At 39.3% G+C, this 24,017-nt stretch overlaps 1 protein-coding gene across 10 annotated transcripts in view; it reads left to right on the forward strand.

Moving 5' to 3' along the window:
• Nucleotides 1-22,323, forward strand: part of TP63 (tumor protein p63) — a 249,129-nt gene extending 226,806 nt beyond the window's left edge. For 7 of the 10 annotated variants that reach the window (XM_088444792.1, XM_088444795.1, XM_088444799.1 and 4 more), the window contains 4 exons: nucleotides 10,692-10,849; nucleotides 14,068-14,212; nucleotides 17,549-17,642; nucleotides 18,267-22,323. In XM_088444792.1, the coding sequence (XP_088300918.1) occupies nucleotides 10,692-10,849; nucleotides 14,068-14,212; nucleotides 17,549-17,642; nucleotides 18,267-18,563 (694 nt within the window). In that variant the 3' untranslated portion in view covers nucleotides 18,564-22,323. Of the gene's footprint in view, nucleotides 1-5,404; nucleotides 7,448-10,691; nucleotides 10,850-14,067; nucleotides 14,213-16,596; nucleotides 16,673-17,548; nucleotides 17,643-18,266 lie in introns of those variants that run through there. The other 3 variants (XM_088444800.1, XM_088444802.1, XM_088444796.1) reach the window with 2 other exon arrangements.
• The last annotated feature ends 1,694 nt before the right edge of the window (nucleotides 22,324-24,017 follow it).

A 24,017-nucleotide genomic window follows, 5' to 3' on the forward strand; every position in this document is an offset into this window, starting at 1 on the left:
CTCAGGATTTCCCCGTTTGAGGATAACCTTTTCCATCAGCCTGTTGTTTGAGAGACACCATCAATTGCTATACCTGTTGGACAATACAGGTTGGATTACAAATGCACTCTACTAGCGCGGAGATTGCTGTTTCAACACCTTCTCATACAATACATCTGGAGATTAATTAAGCGCTACCCCACGATAAGACCCGGAGGTCAGAATAAAGGAGGTTTAAGGACTCTCATATGTGGAATATAGTCCGGTGAGAACTGCCAGTTTTTTAGACTGATCACAACCTATATGATCTTTCCTTTTTCAGTGAATTTGCGATTTTAGGTCTTTTATCAGGAATCAGTAGGTTCTTTTGAGATGTATGTAGATTAGTCTGTACAGACTTCTTAATTACATAGGTTGTATTTTATGATATATTTATTATATTATTGATATGTTTATTGTATATATATATATATATATATATATATATATATAAAAAAGTTATGTCTGAAACACTTATTTGGTGTCTTAAATTCAATGTATGCTATGCTAAGCTATTGCTTATGATTAAATTTAATTAATTAGCGCAACAACATCATTGTAGTTCTACTTTGTGATCATCAGAAGGTGATCTTTAATTGGGTTTACACAGACCTACAGGTGTTTGCAGCTGTGGTACAGTATTCAATTTTAGCTTCATTAGCGCCAGGCTGATATATTTGTTTGGGTACGTTTGCATAAATTGTTTTGAAATAGTAAAAGTCTGATATTATATGGCAGCATGGCACAGAGAAGCACTGTTCTATTTGTGGATGCCAGCCATTTGGACAGTACTAGGACATTGGTTAGGTTTAGTCTCTGTTACAAAAATTCTTCTACAGTTACATAGCAAGGTTGAACATATCTATTATATTTAATCTGTTATATTTAATGTTTGCTAAAGTCTAGCTGTATTAATTCACCCATGTTCCTTGGTGTAGTCCTATGATTAAAGCAGAGATTTGAGCTACAATTTAGTGGGTCACTTAAAACACTAAAATAGGGGGGGGGTTTGTTTGTTTTTAGATACTGTCTCCAACACATCACAATCTATTTACATTTTTTCCCCAAATGTAAAGCACAACACATAGGCAAACACAGGGGGGGTTCCAGTTGCCTGGAACCCCCCCCCATCCCAGCCCACACCATGACCACAATAGAAATAGTATTATAATAGAATTTTACTAGAGCTGCATGTACTTCTCAGTATCACAAATTAAATAATTAACACCACCTGTGGATCTTTTAATGTGTGTCAGCCAGGCAAGATGGCCCTACTGCCGCATTTAATAGCTTACTGTGATAGCTGGTCCAGTATATGCTGGAATTATGACTCACAATATACTTTGTATGACGCATATTGCAGCTGGTTAAGTGCTAATAATGCCCTCTTCGTGGACTGGCCACACTCACTCTAAAATCAAGCATTTGGAAACCCCTCTCTAGAAATCCTGCATTTGCTGCTGCAACAAAATATGCTATTGTTATATCAAAATTTTGTTAATATTAATAACAACCATTTTTTCGGCATGTAAATCAAAATAATATGATCATATGGCTCAGACTAAAGTGTGATGTTCCAGTGATTAGTTGGTGATTTACTAGCTGTGGAAGGAATTGTTTAGTTTATCTTCTGTCACAGAGCAACTAGCTGTGCAATTAAACCTGGTGCATCTAAAAACACTGCGGAATATGTGTGCGCTATATAAATAACTGGTAATAATAATAATAATAATAATAATAATAACCTATACTTTATTTCTTAGTTTTGTTCTACATAACTTCCTTGTTCCAGCTGTAAAAAAAATATTTTTTTATAAATTAAATAATAAATAATAATATTTAGTTGATATATTGGCACAGGAATAATAACATATTGCTGATGTAATTTACTAAGGAAATTAGTAGTCACCTCAGTGTTCTGTGACTCATGCCTGCCCTATATAGTAGACTCAAGATGCTTCTGTATGAGTGCTTGTATAAGCAGCTGTGATAGATATTGTTATCTTTGTCCCTCTGTAACATCACTAACCATTACACAGGACCACAATCATAACACAGAGGAAGACAGATAGTAAATCAGATTTTTTCATACATGTTGGCAAGGACTGTGACAGTCTGACCACTTCGTACTATAAAAATCTAAAATAATAAGTATATTAAAATGCTAAAATGTTTTATTCTGTCATATACTAGGCCTGCTATTATATGGTCATGGAACTTCTCACAATGATGTCTAGAATCGTTACTACACAGTAGGAGATGTATACTCCTATATATCAGTCACATTAATCTCATATATAGTTCAATGAATAACATTCCATTTATTCAGTATTGAGATCAAATTCGAATTTGGTGCTTGTTTAAAAACTTTTGTTTGAGTCGTGTTAAATCATCACTTGTATATGAAGCAAAGCAAACCACTAGTGGTTTACCACTCCTCAATGTGTATCCTGATCATATATGACAAATAACCAATTCATTAAACAAACAAACTATATACAGAACTGTTCATGCCATATTGAGTTTGACATTTCCCCTGTTGCTTCACAGGGAAGGAATGGGGAAATGACCCATCTCCAGGGGCAGAGCTGAGATATCGGGGCCAATACACTGTGACATATCTGCAGTGTGTCAGGCTGCCCGATAAAATATCTGGCGGTCTGACAGGAATTTCATCTGGCAGTGTATGCCCAGCATTAGCCAATCAGCTCCTAACTGCCATGTCATAGGCTTTGCTTGAAAAATGACACTTAGGATCTGGTTGGTTGGTACTTTATCTCTGTTCACTTTATTTCCATCCAAGGCTTAGTAAATAGGCCCCTTAGAGCTGTACAGTTTTCTCCAGTCATCACTCATTGGTCCTGAGAACATATAGTTAATTAGTAGCATTTGTTTCATTTTGCTAAATTTCATCATCCACTTAACTTTAAGACATGATTGAAATAGTGTGCATAATAGATGGCAACATTTAAACTTTAGGCAAATAAAGCTGCTTGCATTGATTTTATTGCTACCTAAAATTTCATTTTTGAAGCTCCTTTACATATATTGCAGATAAAGGAGGATATTTCCTGATTCAACCGTGAAGTACAATAACTACTATATTGTCTTAGACTACTAGACGGATGTCTTGGAAATGCAGAAGTAGAGTCTATCTTTACACAAGTTTATAGCATTGACTTGCTACAAACTACATATTTATAAGATCCCATTTTTAGTTGAACTAATATATAATCGTATATTACCAGAGCAGGGCAATTGCTACTATTAAACCTAGCATGCCAATGGTTAGTGGGCGGCATAATGTTACTCATCCAGTGTTTTCAATGCATTTGTGGTTCTCCCACACTGAAAACCAGCCAATGACATGAAAGAGAAACAGCAGTGAGGATATATTGGTAGCTGCCTGTCCTTGTCAGTGTTACAATGGGAGTGTGGCACTTGCTACTGTAAGTCACAGCCAAAGGCCACACTTTCAGTTCTATGGGTAGAGGATGCCACCTCCAGCCTGATCAGGTGAGCAGCTTTAGTGGGGCTGCAATGTTTGGGTTTGTTGCCACTTTCAACTGGAGATGGCCCAAGGGCTAATGCACCTTCATATACATACTTCATATACAAGCACTAGGCAGTATATACCACAAGTCTAAGGGGGTGATTAAATACTTTCGGAGTGATTTATCTCCTGGGCTAAATGCCCAGGAGCTATTCAATGAATTCCTACAACAGCCACTATTTTGTGCAAGAATGCACAGGGCTAACCGCATTGAGCAGCTTCTCCGGTGCTAAGTGCCATGCGGTTACGCTGCACCCGGTACTTGTGATCAGCCCCGAAGCCCTACTTATCGAGGATTTCTGCTCGCACCTACAGAGAGTACAAACAGAAATCCGCGATAAATACAGCCTCGGGGCTGGTCGCTGGATTTATTGAATACCTCCTGTGCCACACAGTCTGGAAGCTAAATTTCTGCGTCAGCATTGATTCGCCCATTAAATGTTCAAAATTAAAAACAACACCATTTCTAAAATGACAATTTTTTTAAAGTAATCCAGTAAATGTATAAAAGCTTTTTGGAGTCATTGTGGATTGACTGTGTATGGTCTACGGAAATGTTGACAGTCCTTTCAAGGTTGCCATTGTAGGGGATATTTTTTTTTCTCTCTCCCTCTTTCATGTCTTCCATATTGCATGTCGGATTTCTTTTAATGTGTTTCCTTTGTTTTTCCCACTAACCCCCACACCTCTGTGATCACAGTGTGACTGCTCAAATTACAGCTCACCCACAAAGTTAGCAAAATCTGCATCACTCATTGTACCATTACAGTGTTGATATTTTGTTCCTTCATCTGCAAGCTTTATATGTCGTTTGTCTCATAGCAATAATTAGCTTATTCACCAACTGCAGATGATTGAGACAGTCAAAATCCTTAGAGTTTACATCCGGTGTCTAGAGAACTGATCTTAATTTGTATTTAAAGGATCACTAAAAACTAAAAATACAGTCTTATAGAAAATACCTACTAGCACAAAACACAAACATATATGTATACATTCAGAGATTTTTTTTATTCACCCGTGCGCACAATAACTGTATTAAAGAACACAGATTCAGTCTGACAACAGAGAACAATAGCTAGCATTTAGTTGCATAGCAAATATAAACACAATATATCTCAATTAAGTTGTTCGTTAGATAGAAATGTAGATTATGACTAGATCAATTGGGAAGCAAGGATAGTGCAAACATAACATGCACACAGCAGTGTCCCATAATTCCAGCTGCATAAAAGGCTGCTTTGTGTCCTATTATGCAATGACTCATTGATAAGTCAAACTGTAGGCATTAAGATTTTTTCGTTACTGGAGCCATATCAAGATATAAAAGTAGAGGAAGCATTATATTTCCTTCCACCTTAAGCATGCTGCTGTCCTGCACTCCTTCAATTGGCTTGAATTTCAGGAAATTACAGAGCTGGCACGTGTTGTAATCCCAACATTGTATGCCTTTGTTTTTAGATCTTTGTGGTACACTTGCTCTCTCACGTCCATGTTCTCAGAAAGGCAATATTGTGTGATTATTTGTTCTTAGTGTGCCAATTCTAACAGAATAAGGGGCAGACTTAGAAGTGTTGTACACCTGGCCAGCAGATACAACATAACCATGACCATTTTTGTCCTAATTACACTTCTGAAGGTGAGGGTTTGTGCCATTCTCAGGCTGTACACTACGTGATGTTTAACCAATGTGGTAGGAGGACCATCAATGTTTCCACATAGTCCTTCCGCCCACCAGTATGTCACACTTTGGTCATAGTGGTGTCACTGCATCTTTCCACTCTCCATGGTCATCATCTTCTCTTCTTTTCTTCTCTGGTTTCTTCTCTACAGTCTCCTAACGGCCTGTTTCCGGAATGAACTCATGGAACCCAGGGGAGATCTTCTGAAAGAAAAAGATACCTTCCCAAAACACTCTACATTCCCCCATCTCTCAATGTATCCATAAACCATAGACTGTTTCCTTCTTCTGCCATGCAGCAGAGAACACCTCTCTAACCCTATGGACAATTCTGCTGTTACATAGGAACTAGCACTTACATAGCTGTCAGATCATAAATCTAGACTGATGGAATAAACTATATTGTTTGAAAGCTGAGCTGCTCCCTGACAAGGTCTTGGAAGAATCTGAACCTTACAGTATCATACAGTCAATACCAGCTATGGCTTCAGTTCCTGCACTGAATTTTGTTTTGTGGGGCTAATTTTAGTATAAAACTTTTAATTTAAGTACATATATTTTAAGCATTAAATTAAAGGTATGGGGCATTTTATTCAAGGTGCTAGGGACATTTTCCTTAGCCCCTTGCCTAAAATCCTGTAAAATGTATGGAACAATTATCTGTCTTTCCACATTGTGCCAGCATAGTCCTATTCACTAACTTATGTAGTAGTGTTCCTCACAGTGACTGTAGGAGGAGGGGCTCAGCTTTGATAATCTTTATGTATGGCATTGTTACTGATTTTGTTTTTCTTACTGTATACCAGGGCTCCAGTTAAAATAACCCATACCTCTGCTGAGCAAGCCATCTGTATAGACAGAATCTAACATTCCTAAAGCACCCAGTGTCCATTTCAATTAGTGTTGTCTGTGGCACATTTACCGTAGGTAAAGTGTTTGAAAACCAACCAAAAATGCAGGTGTCCTTAGAATCAGTGATCCCTATGACAACAGCTTCACTCACATCCGCCTGTGCCATGTTTGTAAAGGCTACAGACATCATTGGAAGCTTGATGTGCACAGGATTCGGGAACACTCAAAGAGATCAATGGTCAGCTACATTCTTTAGTTTGCTTTCAAATGATTTTCCGAAGTGATGAAAACATCAATGCCCTGAGGGAGAACAGTGAAAGTGAAGTATATATTTAAGGGGTGTGAGATGGCACATTTATTGTGCTTGTTTTATTTTGAATTTGTTTTTTTCCTTTAATTTATGTAGCATTTTTGAAGGGACTCAAGCACTGATCTTTCCTTTCTGTAGATGACTTGCCTTTTAGCTTTTCCTAGTTGGTGGCACATATTTCTGGTTTGGTGTTTATAAAACTTGCTATGTTGGTTGTGAGCAGGTCTCAAATGTAAACATTTTGTTAAAGATATTTTGTGTATATTCAAAATGTTTTGTGCTGGGAAAAGGATTTTTTAACCCAAATGCTGAAGTTTACGAATGCTGGTCATGTCTGATTATGTACAAACGCTGCTGGACAGATTTAAGTGTAAAATATTCTGTATTGCTTTTATATTAGATAAAAATAGATCTTCTTAGGCCCTTTGTTATTTCAAGTTCAAACAACGCATTTCATCAATATTTAGTGAAATCAGTTAATATTTTCTCAAATTTAGTTGCATTAAGGACATATAAATGTTTGGACGCTATTGGCTTAGGGCCTGATTCAGAGTAAGAAATAGCAAGTAACTGTGTTCCTGGACAAACCATGTTGCAATGCAAGGGGGGCAAATACATACTTGTTTTGCATGTAGGGTAAATACTGGCTGCTTTACATGTAGCCCACAATGCTGGACAGCTTTATTTTTACACTGCAATTTACACGTCAGTTTGGATACTCCCCTCCCACATCTAAATCTCTCTGCATGTTACATCTGCCCCACATGAAGTGCAGCATGGTTTTACCAAGATGCACAGTTATTTGCTCTTTCTTACTCTATTCCTAACTCTGAATCAGGCCCTTAGTTTCTTAGGACCTGATACAAAGATGGACGGATTTGCAGAGCCGCACAGAACCGACTGTGCAAATTTGTCCATCTCTGATGCAAACGCAGAAGCATGTGTCAGACACCTCCTTGCTGCATTTGCAATCCCAACGTCGCAAGCTGGGAACACCATCGCAACCATTGGCGGCTCCAGAGGTGGATCTGCAGCGCAGTCCAAGATTCAAATAGGGGAGCCACACCAACTGCCATTTCAAACACTGCCAAACATAGATGGCTGGGACTCACTGGCAGTTGGTGTGGCTCCCCTATTTGAAGTTTGGACTGCGCTGCAGCCCCACCTCTGGAGCTGCCACTGATCGCAACCATCCCAACCTATGGTCGCGATGGTTGCTTATTTGGTCAGGCTGCAGGAGCTAAAGCTTTCTACAGCCTGACCAGGTGCTGCTCAAGTAAGAGGCCAGAAATCTGCATCCGCCGACGCAGACCCTGGCCTTGTCCCTCCCAGAAAAAGGGAATGACACGCCCCCGTTTCCGGCAACGATGATCAGCCCCGCTCCGCCCCCCAAATGCCGCAGCAGTGGGATCTGCAAGTTTAATCGTAGGACCCGTTGTGCACATATGCAGGTGCAGACCCAGAAACACCGGAGATGTTCGTTCGTCATCGGATGAGCGTACATCTCTGAATCAGGCATAAGTTTCAATATATGATTGTATTTATATTAGTGAAGGATACCAAGAAATCCTGAACTTTATAAAGTTAGCAACACAAGATATAACAGTGTGTAGCTTCCTCAATATTAATATTATTTTTATATTTACAAAATATCAGGATATTCTGCAGCACTGAGAAAAAAGGAAATAGAGAAAATACACAATAGCAATGTTAGTGTGACAGACGGTGTGAGTCATTACATGTCATTTACTGTATAATGTCTGAAACTCAACCAGTTTATGAAATCTTGTGTTTAAGCAATAGTCTTTGTAGAGGCAGTTGGGGGATTTGAGGTGTGGCAGGCAGACTAGCAGTGGCCCAACTATTTACTATTACCTAAATTCATGCACTGAGTGGTATTTTGAATTGCTTCTGTTGTATTTCTATGTCATTGCTTTTTATTATGTTTCAAACCAACAAAAAAAAACCTGTACAAATAAATGTTGAAAACCAGTTCTATAATACAGGATTGTGTGCATTTACACGCTGTGCTCTCTTACACTTTGTAATGTTAATGCCTTTACAAGTCACTCTCCTAAGAATTTGGCTTTCTTAAAAAATGTGTTCTTGCTTTAAAAGTAGGAAAATATTCATTTTGTGTAGACAAATTCCACTGGGTTTCCCCTTGGCATCCTCTTGAAGTGCTGTTTCGAGTGGCTGCATGTTCTTAATTGCCAATAAATATTTATATTAGTTTATCTTGGACATCGGATGTCTTTTTGTTCCAGTTCCTGTAAACTTTCTTGGACTTCAGCCAGATTATTATAAGGTCAATGAGACAAACACATCACTGTATCTGCCTGCTAAGTAGACTTAAATCCCCTACTACACCAAAGATGTCCAGACTTTGAAATTCTGACATAGGGCCCGCATGTGTGTGTTACATGTTTTCAGGCTAGATTTGATAAAAAAAATGTACACAGTGAAATCTGATGTGGTTTTCAGTAAAGCTGGGGGCCACATGAAGGTATTGATGCCCACATCAAATCTACAAACCATAAGACAGATAGTCCATTTCTATAAACATGTTTAAAATACAGTAACAGTTTTAGGGATCTATTTACTAAGCTGTGTTAGGAGATAAAGTGAACGGTGATAAGATACCAGCCAATCAGCTCCTAACTGCCATGTCACAGGCTGTGTTTGCAAAAATGGCAGTTAGGAGCTGATTGACTGGTACCTTATCGCCATTCACTTTATCTCCTAACACAGCTTAGTAAATAGACCCCTAAATCACCTTGCCACTGACATATAACTATGACCTTTGTCAAACAACTTTGGTACTGCTCAGCCTCGGGTCTCTCAGAACAAGAGAAACATAAAACAATACTGTAAATGAAACTGACTGCTGATTAGAAGACCAAGGGATTCTCCAATCAGCCACTGGCTTACATTTACAGGTGAAAATAAGACAGAAACAGAGTTTGCAGCATTGCATTCACATTAGCGGAAATACTTTCTTTGCTCACTATAAAACCATTTTATTGCACGAACGCACATTGTAGTATTTTTTCTAACAAAACGTTTTGGTCAAAGCTTGCAATGGGCCCTGCTAGGCAGTGGCACCACTGGTGCAAAGAAACAACCCAGCAGTGTGTATCCATGAAGCGGAGAATGATTACATTAAAGCTAAAATCACACATCTTTTAATTTAATCATATTTTTTATTATTCCATCCTGTAATCAGACATTTCATCTTCCCAGAATCATTGTCAGCAGTACTGTGAAATGTACCTTTTTTATCTGTACGTATAATCAAAACAACAGTGAACTAAGTCTGGAATCCGAGGTGTGTAATTGAATCTCTAGGTCCTGCAGTCAGCGCCTCAGGGTATATGCTCACCACCTCCTCCACTTGGCTCGCTGCCGTATACCTGGAGGGAATTGAGTGATCCTATCTCTTCACATACCTGCCCGGAAGATGTATGCACTGTTACTGGAGTGATGGAGTTAGAAATAATATCACCTCTTCCACATTGCAGTATGAACAGGGGAATGCTGAACTTTTCCAAGTGTTCCTGTAGACGGAAAGAAAGACTTCTCTGTAATTATGGTTATGCCAAAATGCATCACAGAGCAGCAGCATCATTAGCTTGCATAGACGATTGGGCATATACAGTATATGACATGTTTACCATTGAACTATCAAACATTTTATTTTTCAATATGAAGCATTACGAAAGGGAAAAAAAGTTTCCACATTTTTTTATATGATATATATGATTTTAATTCTAAATCTGAATAAAATGATGAGCATTGTAATTTCATTGGTCCAGTACCAGTTCCTATAGGAAAGTGTGTAAGTGGGCCTTTAAGAATAGGAATAATGGCATTATCCTTTTCATCTATGTTATTCATTATTTACTATAGGGGGAAATGTATCAAACCTTCTAAAGAATGGAAAAGTGGACAAATAGAGATGTTGCCCATAGCAGCCAGTCAGCTTCTAGCTAGCATTTCTCAAGTACATTCTATAAAATGATAGATAGAAGCTGATTGGTTGCTATGGGAAACTTCTCCACTTCTCTACTCTTTAGAAGGTTTGATACATTTTGATACATTTCCCCCATTGTCTGTGAGGATGCACACTCTAGTACCCATAGGGCTCAGTGATAACTCTCCATATACATCCCCTCAGCTTAGGTAAATGTAAAGATACTTCAAATGAAGCAAATAAAAGTATTTGTTTAGGCAGTAGCTGTCCCCTCCTAAGCATAAGCTGTCTTGTATCTCTGCAGGTCTTCATTACAAGGGCAGCCCTCCTTTGGATCAGCTTCTCCTCCACTCAGCAAGATGAATAGCATGAATAAGCTACCTTCTGTCAGCCAGCTAATGAACCCACAGCAGAGAAACTCACTCACTCCTAATGCCATGTCAGATGGCATGGGATCAAACAGTAAGTATACATCAATCCTGTGCCTCTATGTTGACTAGCTTCATTATTTGCCAGTTACATAAATACACCAAGTTCTGCAGTGCGCATCACACTCTTCTATATTATTTGACATTGGCATGCACAGATGCAGGAGAAACCCCATCATGGTTCATGAATGATGCTTTAAGTATGTGGTTATGGTGTTTGTGGAGAGTTAAGTAGTAAGTAGCAGGCTTTGGGAGTTTGTACTCGCCAAGAGGTCAAAAGTAAGAATATTGGAATGACTCAGTACAGCCTTAATGGTTTTAGTGTCATAGAATCAAATATATTTAATGGAATTTCATGTTATCTGGATTGTAATAGGTTTTTTTTAAGAGTGGTTATACTGTAGGAGATATGCTGCTAGCATCAGCCTTCCTGTTGGTGTAGATTGTTTCCCTTCCAGTGCTCTATTTTATATCTTTGTGTCTGTTTTCTGGTGCTGAAAATATCTGAACATCCAGCTGTTTGTTGCTCGTGCCAAATAGCCGGATCCAACAGGGCACCCGTAGTGCAATTGGATGGTTACCGCTCTCAATATCGCATAAGCGCTAATCACATGTTGTTCATTTAGGACTCATGCACTATATGGCTTTTGTGACTATGGTCACCTAAAGCTAAATTCCTGTCATCCACTCATGATATTGCTACAGCTCACCTGAGACATAATATCCCTGAACATTTGTTCATGTGGATGGTAACATTATATAGCTGCAAAGTTCGCTATCTTATCTTTGGACCTTATGCTGAACTGTTGTGCATTCCCTTCCAGCATGAAATGGATCATTTATTAAATTATGAAGGTGTAGCATATTTTAATAGACAATGTAAACATGACACTGAATATAGAAATGTAACACGAGCAGATTTTCTTTCAACTATAGGCAAAGTGATCTTTCTTAATTGCTATAAGCTTTTGCCAGAGCTGTAAGTGTTCAATAATATGTCAAATCTGATGCAGTATTATGTTTCACTGCTAACTGCATGTCCTGCAGGCCACAGAACACGTCAGTAACATTCTTCACACATTCTGACTGCAAGTAAGCGCCATTCATTGCTGTACAAGTGTGTTGGGTCATTAAAAAGTTTATATATTGTCTACTACAGGCTATCAACTGAATGGGTGCCCAATTTGGTATCTGTCTCTTACTATTTTAATCTAGACTTATGGTGCTCAGCAGAGCCGTAACTAGACTTTTTGGTGCCCTGGGCCACAGAGAGCATCAGCGCCCCTCCCCCAATTTTTTAAATAGGGACATGAGATCTGAAAAAGGGCCATGGCCTCATGGGGAAGGGCCAGGGAAGAGACAGGGGAGACCAGGAGATGCTGGGTATAAAAGAAAAGGAAGCTACAGGTGAGAATTATAATAAACAGGAAAATTGACAGGCCCAAACAGCGCCCCCTGCCCTGCGGTGCCCTGTGCCAGGGCACTGGTCGCACTGCCCTAGTTACGGCCCTGGTGCTCAGGTGCTTAATCTTTTTTTTTTAGCCAGACCCCGTCAGTGTGATCATGGACCCCTAGTGTTGGAAGTGTTGGAGAGGTGTTTGATTTAGAGCTAGAAGTACAATAAGATAGAAATTGCAATTTTGCACCTTGGTAAAGCCATAATTAGGTGTGGTTGCCTCAAACTTATAATATACAGTAAACTAGGAGATGGTATTAAAGCTGCTCAGTATTTCTGGGCTACAAAAACAAAACAACAAAAAGATTACCTGGATGCATTGCAACATGGTGTTGGTTTTGATGTTGGCTTTGCTGCTAATGTTAAATGAGGGCCAAAATATATTGACAGATTGGGTATCCCAGCCACAGGTTACACCACTCTAGATTAGGCCTAACAGGAGTGCTTTAGTAAAAGAAAAATAATACCCAAGACATCATTATGTCTGTGAATTAATACAAGCATCACTTAATTTTGCTGTGCTTCCAAGGTATAACTATAGCAGGATCTAACGTAACACAGAGGGCCTGATTCTGAGTCGCGTGCAATACACACACAATGCCGATAGTCACATAGTTCAGCGATTATTTGCAAGTGCGAATGCACAAACATTTCTTTAAACCCCTACGGCACATGCGTATCGCAGTATACTCACAAAGGTGCTGTTGTGATCGTGACAGACGGTATCAGAAATGGGCGTCCTAGGCGGTGGATAGAAATAAACACGAAAATGTTGCAAATGTGTGAATACAAGCTGCTGTGTTCACACAGCCGCAAGCAGGGGAGGCCGTGGTCAGGAGGAGAAACTACAGCTGCCATAGGGCTGGTGCAAGTTTGGATGGTGCGACTGATGGTGGCGTATAAGGATGCACCAATCAGTATTACAGCGTGCACAGGTGCTAAAAGTGGGCATCTTAGTCCTTTTACATTTGACCATATGGATGTAAACAAGGGAAGGACTGTGTAGCGGCATTTGTCACAGACGGGCGACTGCCGACAGATGCTGCTGCGTGCGCTTTTCCGTGTGACCCATTATGTGCAGTATCAGGATGACATAACTATTAGATCATTTCAGCTTATATTACATGATTTATGTATACAGTTTCATATTATTCCCATTCTAGTGGTATTGACCATAGTTGTAATAATACAGGATAAATCAGCCAGTGAATGAACACTACCAATGAAAGAACATTTTCAGGTTTAATACAGTAATATAACATTTTAGTCCATACAATCTTAGATTAGATCTATTAACTATGTTTTATTGGTGTAAGTCATAATAATTATTTACTGGACTTGGCTATTCGCTAGCATTGTGCATTCATTCACTAGTACTTTCTACACCTCTCCTGTTTTTTGGTTGTAAAACGCTGACTATTCCTTCAGTCTTTAAACCAAAATTCCCTTGATCTTTAAACCAAAAGTATATATACTAATAATAATGGGTCATCTCAAAATAGTTTTTATGTTGTATCTTCTACATTCACCATCCCCTTAAATATGAGAATTCCTTTAACCGTTCATTCACTGGCCGATTCACACTATTGTTACATTAGTACTGTGGCAGCAGGTGGTAATCTTTGTATAAATGTATTCTGTTGACAGTAAAAGTATTTTGCTCATATGTGAGCTCCATAGACAAACCATAGTAATACAGTGACATATTATTATGTAGTGATGGTGATGTATATGATATAGTGGTTAGTCCCATTGATCTATGATGTGCCTTATACTTTGTTTTCATCTATTACTAGTTCCCATGATGAGTGCACACATGCCAATGACCGGTGACCTTAATGGGCTTAGCCCCCCACAGTCGCTGCCTCCTTCGCTATCCATGGCATCCACATCACACTGCACACCTCCTCCTCCTTATCCAACAGACTGCAGCATCTCCAGGTAAGTGCACAAAGAGATGTAGTACCCACAGCAATCATCAGCATACTGTAAAATACTTGTGATGATTTATTTCTAGATCTTTGGAAATAAAACTTTATTTAGTTATAACTACTTGTTATATATAGGATAAAAAATGGATAGATGGAAATATATTTATCTCACATGAAAGCAGTCTACATTCATGGGTTAAGTATATCGACAATATTGACTACCAGCCAATCAGCTCCTAACTGTCACTTTACAGGCTGTATTTGAAAAATGACAGTTAGGACCTGAGTGGTTGGTACTTTTATCTCTCTCCAAGCTTTGATAAATCTTCCTCTTAGTACAATATGTACAGGTATATGGAATTCTTGTTTTTATACTGTGTGTGAGTGTAACTCATACAGGAGAAGTCCTATCACACTCTGCAGTGCTTTTTTGCTTTATTTTTCACATCATATAACCATTTATTGCTTTTTGGTCATAATATATACATCAAATTGAGCTCCATAGTTGATGAAGGAATTAGCAACTCCTGTCATTATTCAAATGATTTGAATAAGTGATAATCAATGTATTTTTAGCAGATAGGAAATGTCCACAATTGTGGACTTTTAGGGGCTAAATGTGCACAACAGACCCTTTTGCATGTAGAAAAACTACCCTATAGCTAACTGTTCTGTAGTAGAATGTATGTAGACAGTACCTGCTGGCTAGATGAGTTCTTCCATGTTGCTGTTTCCCCAACCTTGGTTGGACAGGTTTATGCAGCTCACTTTCTACACCCATCCCCATCACCGTTTCTACATTGTGTCTGCAGCTTGAAGTGACTAACAGTAAAACTGGGAAGCAGACATACACTGTATACAGAAGACTGCACACATACATCCCCCCATGCAGAGCCGCCATCAGGGGGGTACTGGGGATACATGTGTAAGGGGCCCAACTGGTGTCCAATTGTCTTTGTTTTCTGAAGTATTATTTTTTTAATTATTATTATTATTCAACTAGCGGTGGGATAAGGGGAGTGTTGAAGCTACTGTCCATACTCACCAGGACCCGCTTTTCACGCATAGAGTATGCGTGACAGTCAAGGATTGAATACAATTGGCTGCCTGTCATTACAGTGCAGCAGCTGCGCAGAAACTCTCAGTCTGATCTGTAGGCTCACGAAACTAAGTCACACCACACTGCCGTACAGACTGCACACACTGGGACAGACAGCCAATCTGATTTACTCCTAGGCTGCCTGATTGTATGCCCCCCACCTGCCCCCCATGTCTGCATTTACTCTGCCCCATGTCTGCCTGCCCCTCATGCCTGCATCTGCCAGTCCCCCATGTCTGCCTCTGCCTGCCCCCATGGCTGCCACTGCTTGGAGGCCCTACAAATTGTATTGGGCCACGCAAATTCTGATGGCAATCCTGCCCCATGGTAGAATTTGATGCATTAGGTACTTGTTTGATGCACATTATTATAAAGTGTATGTAAGTAGTGATTGGCTGTATGACTGGGTCATATTCTGCACAATTAAACCCTACCAAAACCTCCACAGTATTAGACATCTACACCTCTCAACATACACTGATTTTTTAAAGGATTCTCTCAATCTGTCTCTAAATAGTCTGTTGGCTTGGACTTGCTCTACAACTATTATTGGTGTTACTACATCATGCCTTGTCTGTTTTGTAAATGCTAGGTTATACAAATACTCTATAACCACAGCTTTGTTCTTTCTTACTGAGAGTGCAATTTGAAAGACCATCATTCTAGTGTACAAATAGTTTTATGTTGGATCAAAACTGAATATGTATAGATTTCTGTGAGCCCTTACATTAAATGCACATTGTTTTAAAGGAGTTTGGCACCTTCAAAATGAATTGTTACTAAATTTCCTTACCAATAATAATTTGGGATTCCCTCCACTCAATGTATTTATCAGGGTCCCAGTGCCTACAGACGATCACTTACAGTATGTTTTTGCTTGGTTTTCTCCATGTGCCAGGGAGACTCAGCACAACAGCTGTATTTCAAAGACTTATAGCAGTTGTGTTGGACCTCCACTACTAAAGAGAAGCTCAAGTATGCCCACAGTGATCACCAGAGTTGTCGGGACGTTGCTAAATACAGCGAATGGTAGGGGTTCCAGGAGAGGGACTCCCATAGAAGTTGTATTATTGGTAAGGGACGTTATCTAGGGAAATGATTGTTTCCATGTGGAAATCCCCTTTATTATACAAGTTCTTGTTAAATAACAATTTGCATGTCAGTAATCCACTTTAGCATAGTTGGTTGTTTTGTAACTTTTTTCTCAAGTGCCTTCTGCATCTTTTATTGCTCAACTTCTAAAACATATCAAAATATTTGAAAAGTAAGGGGTTGTATTTTGCACCCCCTTACAGTCACCTGGGCTTGGATTCATCCCCCGCCCCTAATCAATTTGTGCATGCGTATGGACAAGTAAAAGAAAGACGTGAGGTGAGATAACGCTAGTTTTACCTCTACAACCACACTAGTCTTTGTACTAAATGACTTCTTGCTAATATGGCAGTGTTTTGGGAACTTAATGTTAAAAAATGCAGATGGGCAAATGCCAATGATGTCCAGGTTAATCCAGAAGTACCCAACCACTCTGCCATGTTTAGCTATGCTGCTTGCTTGGTCAGTTGCTTTATGCTTTGCCATTGTATTCCTGAAATGTCTCTCTTGACTGTCAAGCTCCTCTATCAGTGGGGTCCTCCAGCCCTGAATGCTTTTTTTCCCTTTGAAAGCATCTACTTGACCATTTCATTGAGCAGGGCTACTTCATCTGTAGTTAATATTTACCAAATTGGAAATTGCTATTGTAAACAAATGCTGTGCAGGCTACATCTGTACATAGAGCAATGCCATTCCAGACCCTCCAACATGACCCCTTCCATCAGGTACAAATTGTTCTGCACCTGGACTTCCCTCCTAATGTATGATTGCTGTCACCTGTGTTGAGCTAGTTAACTGATGAGAAGAGTGTTTCAGCACAGGTGGCTGCAATCATAAGTTAAGAGGGAAGTCCAGGAGCAGAGCATTTGTACCTGATGTAAAGGATCATGTTGGAGGTTCTGCCATTCTTCAGTGCGGCATTGTGAGTAATATGTATTAATGCAACATACGTTATCGTCTCATGCCTGTAAGTGTTAAACAGGAGCTTTACAGTACATTACCAGGCACCAAATATCAAAAGATTCAGAAAGCACATAACTACTCGTAATGTTATGTTGTCTCATTTCTTAGATGATTGTTAGAAAAATCTTCTGTTTTGTTTTGTAACCATGAACTCACTGAATTTTCATGTAAATTTCTCTCTTCTGTCTCTAGTTTTTTAGCGAGATTGGGATGTTCATCCTGTCTGGACTTTTTCACTGCCCAGGGCCTGAGCAACATTTATCAGATTGAGCTTTATTCAATGGAGGTGAGTTTCCAGAATCAGTTATTTCACCTCCCACTTTTCTTTCTCTACAGTAATAAAGGAGGGATTAGAACTGTGACTAATATAAAGTCTAATTACAGCCCAGGAGAACTTTAAATTCAAACAGTACTATGTTTATTTTTGTGCCGTCTGCATTTGTGGTAGGAACTAGCACAGGATTGTATGTACCACACCTTGTGTCAGTTGTCACCAGAAGTCAAGGGGCCCATCACATGGAACCACCACAGTTCTGCTAATTTTAGTAGCAAAATGTTAAAAAATATATATTTATGGGTCAAAATAACATTTCTCAGCTTCTGTGCTATAAACATGAAATATAATTGAATCGAATAAGACTCTTGTAACATTCACCACTATGCATGTAAGTTTTATGTGTACAAAAAATGTAAGTGTTAAAAACAAAAACAAAACCTAAATTTTAGTTGTAGATGTTATCGGATAGATAACAGAGCCAAGGTTTAATGCCTGTGGCGTATGAGTGCCACTGTGCTGGTCAGTATTTTATCCGATAAGCTTTATTTCATTTTCTTTCCAAGGATACGGCAAAAAATCCTTTTCACACATTCTTCATTGCTCTTTCTTTGTTTTTATGTTATTGTCTTTCAGGACTTGATTAGTCTGAAGATTCCTGAGCAGTTTCGCCATGCAATATGGAAAGGTCTAGTGGAACACAGGCAAATCCACGAGTTCTCATCACCTCCCCACCTACTCCGGACAACCAGCAGCGCTTCTACTGTCAGTGTTGGTTCCAACGAATCTCGGGGCGAGAGGGTCATCGATGCTGTGCGGTTCACACTTCGCCAAACCATATCTTTCCCTCCCCGGGATGATTGGAATGATTTCAATTTTGATATGGATACCCGCAGAAACAAACAGCAGCGCATCAAGGAAGAGGGCGAATGACTAACATCTTGCTTTTTCTCTTAACTCTGCCTAACACCACATTTTCCAGTTTGAATTATCCGTCACCATCCCTCACCATTGTATATATGTTTATAAGCGCGGATGTGGAGAATACATAAATGACAGATCTAAAGTTGAGGAAGAGTATAGCTAAATGTGCAAAACATATACGTCACTAAGGATATTAAGGAAATGAGTTGCACTTGTGTTCCCAGCTTTAGGCTTCCAGACCCCCATCAGTAGCGTAAAGACCTGTGCCTAGACGCTCTGTATAGGAATTAAGCACTAGGAAATAGAGGATATGAAATTATACTATGGGGAGAAGGGTGACAACAGGTTGTGGTGTCTGCAAGTCTGCTACTGCCCAACATATAATATACTTTGTAATTATTAAACAAATATGTTATTTATCACTATGGGAGATTACAGTACATTTCATTTGACAGATCAATGAATGAACAAGTTCTCTAGACACAGTAAATTAAGAGAAAGTTAAGTCACTTTCTGTTCATTCTTTTTAACATCGGGTATGTGTTTTTGTCTGATTGAGCCCCCTACTCCTGTTTGTACCCTGGCTCTCCACTACCACACCCCAATAATACCAATTCTTTAGTAATTTCTCTCTAGCTGCATTATGTAGCTAGTCACCCCAGCCTGCCTTATTGTATTACAATCACTGCCAACAACCTTTTTTTATCTTTTGTAAAACCCAAATTGTATCTTATATGAATATAATTGCACTTATTAAATGCTTGGTGTTGATTGGAACAACAAAAAAATAACATGGCATATGCTCCACAACCAAAATGTAATTTCTGTTTAGTCCTATATGGGACAATTCATTATAACACGTGAAGATCATTGATTGTTTGGGATGTATAGTTCCAAAGCAGCTGGAATACCCCTGTCCTACAGCCCCAAAAGCACTTGGGTAACATTTGTGTTGGAATTAATTAGTAAATATGGCCTGATCACAATGTGGGTTGGATATTATAAAACACAAAGCTGTTCCATATTCCAGGACATTCATCCTTGGTCTATTACCAGTTGAAGTATTTTTTTTTTTGTTTGGAGAAATTAAGTACTCTAGCGTATTCACATTTTCTTTTATTAGATCATTCATTTCAGCACTGCCACATCCTATTTTCTCATCTTCTATTTATTAAAACTTTCTTGTATAGCAGGTCGGTTCCCCACTAGCTGTGTACATACTTGCAAACTCTAGCAGATGAGGAACTGATAGTCGCTATGCTTGTGTTGTAAGGCCACGCCCACTAGGAGTCTCTGCTCAGAGGTGGGAGTTCCATCGTGATTGCATGCCACAATTTGGGAGTAATATTAGACCAATCCAAGCCTGACTAGATTTACATTTAGTAGTAAAAATAAATAAACACTGGATTTTGTTGTATCGTTTTTATACACATCTCTTTATAATGTGTTATACATTGTATGTCAGAAGAGTATGGTCTGCTAGATTGTATTACTACCGGAGATATCTGCAGTGGAGAGTAGTCAAACTATGAATGGAGCTTTAGACTGTAGGGAGCTTTTTGTAATCACCTTTCTTATCGGGTGATGCTGTCACCTCAGTGACTCTCCTAACCTGCCAGAGCTGGAATACTTAAATAATATATACAGGTTGAGTCTCCCATATCTAAAATGCTTGGGACATGGGGTATTTTGGATATTGGAATATTCCGTAGTTTGGAATATTTGCATACCATATCATTTGGGAATGGGATCCAAATTTAAACACAGAATGCATTTATGTTTTATATACACGTTATACACACAGCCTGCTGGGAATTTTATACAATAGTTTTAATAATTTTGTGTCTTAAATAAAGTTTATGTACAGTACATTGAATCATCAAAAATCAAAGGTTTCACTATCTCAGTCATGCTAAAAAAAATCTGGATATGGGAGACTCAACCTGTATTAGGTAGATCTTTGGGACTTCGGGTAACACTTACCCAGAGGGCTTAGAGTAAACAGGTTTCCATTATAATTAGTATTATATATAACAAGCTAGATAGCATGATGGATACTAAGGTGTTTCATGAAGCTTTCTGGCTCTTAGCATTATTAGTGGTCTTTCTGTATACATGGTTATATATTATGTACAAACACTACTATTCTAAGCAGTTAGTTTAAGCGCAGATCTGGGCAGCTGATTGGCAGTTTTCTGTAATTGGGTCTCATGTAATGCTGGACACAATATCCTTAAAAAAATACTATTATGCTTGTTGTACACATGATGTGCCCAGATCTGCAATGGTCACATATTCAAATGTCCTCATCTGCATACACACCAAGCGCAAGGTACGGCTGTGTGCTTGTAGCATTACTAATGACATGCCACTATTGCAGTACCCAGAAAGCACACAGTTGTGTTCCCCTTGAGGTTATTTATGAGTATTGTTTAGGAAAAATACTTTTCTTAATATTGTATGCTTGCAGGGCTACTAATTAAATGTAGAAAAGCTCACACGGCTGTCATCTTACCACAACTGGGATTGTTAGCACAATGGTTGCAACTCTTAAAAGTAAGAAATGTCAACAAACTCATATCATATAGCCACAATGCAAATTAAACACCAGCAGCTGGAGATGGTAATCCAAATTAGCCAATCATAACACAGCCAATGAGAAGCAGCTAAATGACGCTGCTGATCACCATTATTATCAGTACATATTCTGCACCAGATGTTAGGAGATGCCAAAGTCTGATTACAGACAGCACATTACTGTACTCAGCATATGCTTGCACGTGCCTTCCCTCCCCATTCTGACTCTCTAAGTTCCACCTCTCTAAGCATAGGGAGTCGTAACTGTAAAATACAACTGAATTGTCATATGGACACAAGCGTGGTACAGAAGATGCATATTTTTGCCTTAAAACAATATATACGTCCAGCTCTACATGACTCCCTCTGTGATGTATACCTTCAGTACCAAAACCTGTTGCATCAGATTTAATAAGTCAGAATGGAACACCTGGCTGGCTGATTCCTCCATTTGTTTGCACTGTATGGGGGTAATTGTTGAAACAGAAAGAAAGACGTGTCTGGATTAGGGTCGATAGCCAACCCATGGAAGGACCAGATTGTTGTAGGCAGCTTTACTCTACCCGAGTAAGATGTTGTTATGGCACTGCTTCACAGTACTTAGACCGTTACATGTCTGTTATCTTCTGTAAAATAAACATTCTGTATATCTGTGTTGTGCTACATTCAATGTTTTGACTTCCTATTTTTATATTGTGGGATAGCAGGTCTTCCAAATCAGATTACTGTATTAATATAATGGCTTTATTCTGTGGAAATCTTCTTTTCACCTTATTTTGTTTTTACTGTACTGATTGGTTTGTACATATTTAAAATCAAAGTCCTATATTTCAAATATGAAACTAAAGGAACAAGATGGCATTAAGTAATAAGCTATTTTCTGATACATACAGCTACAAAAAATACAACAAATTTAAAAGGATATTCATGATTATTGTTATTGTGATTTCTTGGTTTGGCTCTGTGTCCTGCGGGAGCCACGTTGCCAGCTACATGAAGTCACATATTACAATTCTTGTGTTCTCTGGTAGTGGATTTTGTATAGCACTGATCTCTGTGTAATTTGAGCTTTGTTCCTATTTGTTACAAAAAAAAAAAAAAAAAAATCTTTATTGTTCATGCCAATATTATATGTAAATATTTTGTACAAAGTTGTTTCAGTTATTTCTAAATAAAAAAAAGTTAATTTGTATTTCTCAGAACTGTGTCTTAAAAACTTAGTATACAGAAACATTTAAACAAAAACAGCACATTAAATATGCACATATGCTCGTAGGTAGTGTTTTTTTTCTGATGTTACTTATAATTGTCACCATTTTGTTCCTGAAAAAAGGAAGTACCACCGTCATCACTAGCAGTACCAGATTGCCTTACCAGGACATTTCCTGGCGGCCCGCTAGTCTAGGAGGGCTATTTGGAGGCAACAGAATTTAAATTTTTGTGTGTACTCTTATTTTTCCTCCAGCCAGCTTTAGGAGCAGGCAAGACGGGGACAACATAGACAGTGTGAGCTCATTGGGATCCGACCCTGGCCTCATTAGTGAGGAGTATGATTGGACGGTGTGACAAGCAGACTAGTTGCCTGTCACAACAGAGTGGTGATGGTGAGGAAGAGTTGACACGGTCGGGGCGGGCAAGACTGGGACTACTGCATCGTCAGTCTGAGTTGAGCAATTAAGGGTGTGTGGATGATGTGACAGGCAGCCTGTCTGTCACTGCAGAGCGGCCCACGAAACTCGTCTATCAATCTCATGAGATGAGGATAATGGCTTCCCATACAGGGAGATGCTCCTCCCACTCAAGACCTGGCTCTACCCAAATGTCCTCACCTATGTGTCTGCGTGTGACCGCCCCTTGAAAGCAAACCTGTGTGTGTGTCCCACCACCACTAACTCACCTGTGTATGTCCCACCTCAACCAGCTCACCTCTATGTCCCCCATCACTACCAGCTCAACAGTGTGGAGATTACAGCCATCTCCTGCCCCAGGTAAATCCTCCATAGCTGTTATCTTCATTACTGCTCCAGAAAGTGAGTGTATAGCAACAGTACCACAGTACAGACCATTGTGTTACCTCATAATTTTTTATGAGAGCACTGGTAATAATTATAGTGTGACTGTTATTAACTGTAGGCCTGATTCAGAGTTGTACGCAAAGCTGATGGTTTGAGTGCAACTCCAATTGTTGCCGATTGGCGCATGCATGGGATCTGCACTGCGCATGTGCGATCAATGACTGTGACAATTGATATGCTTTGGTGGTTTGTGGGCGGAGAAGGGGAGGCGTCCCAAAAATCGGGAGTGTCTGTTCCATTTTCTGGCTGTGCCGAGGCCAGTGTCTGCATCTTACAATGCAGCTTCACTGGCCCCGGCAATATGAATTTCACAGCCATTTTGAGCAACCTGAGGGTTACTCAGATGGACGGTGTTCATGTAAGTGATCCAATGGCTGCATCCTCGGATGCAGCAGGGGATCACAGAAGCTACACAAGACACCTCCTGCGGCATTAGCATCATTTCGCAGAAGCGGCTGAGGCAACCATTGCAGCTTCTGCTCTGAATCCGGCCATGAATTGGGTGTTGGTTGATAGATAGACAGTAATAAGTTAGACAGTCAATAGATAGACTCCAGAAAGTAGACAGTAAATAGGTCGAAAGGTTGACAGGTAAATGGTTGACAGTGCTTTAGTTTGACAGGGTTAAATAGTCGAGATGGTCAAAAGGTTGACATTCAAATGATGGACACAAAAAAAGGTTGACAAATTTTTATTTAATTTTTTTTATTTTAGACTCACCCAAACCTAAGCCTAACCCTAAAAATCATGAAAAAATTAAAAAAAAATGTGTCAACCGGTTTTGTGTCGACCATTTGTATGGTGACCTTTT

The sequence above is a fragment of the Taudactylus pleione genome, unplaced genomic scaffold (assembly GCF_031769625.1).
Source record: "Taudactylus pleione unplaced genomic scaffold, aTauple2 ptg000372l, whole genome shotgun sequence".
Lineage (NCBI taxonomy): Eukaryota > Metazoa > Chordata > Amphibia > Anura > Myobatrachidae > Taudactylus > Taudactylus pleione.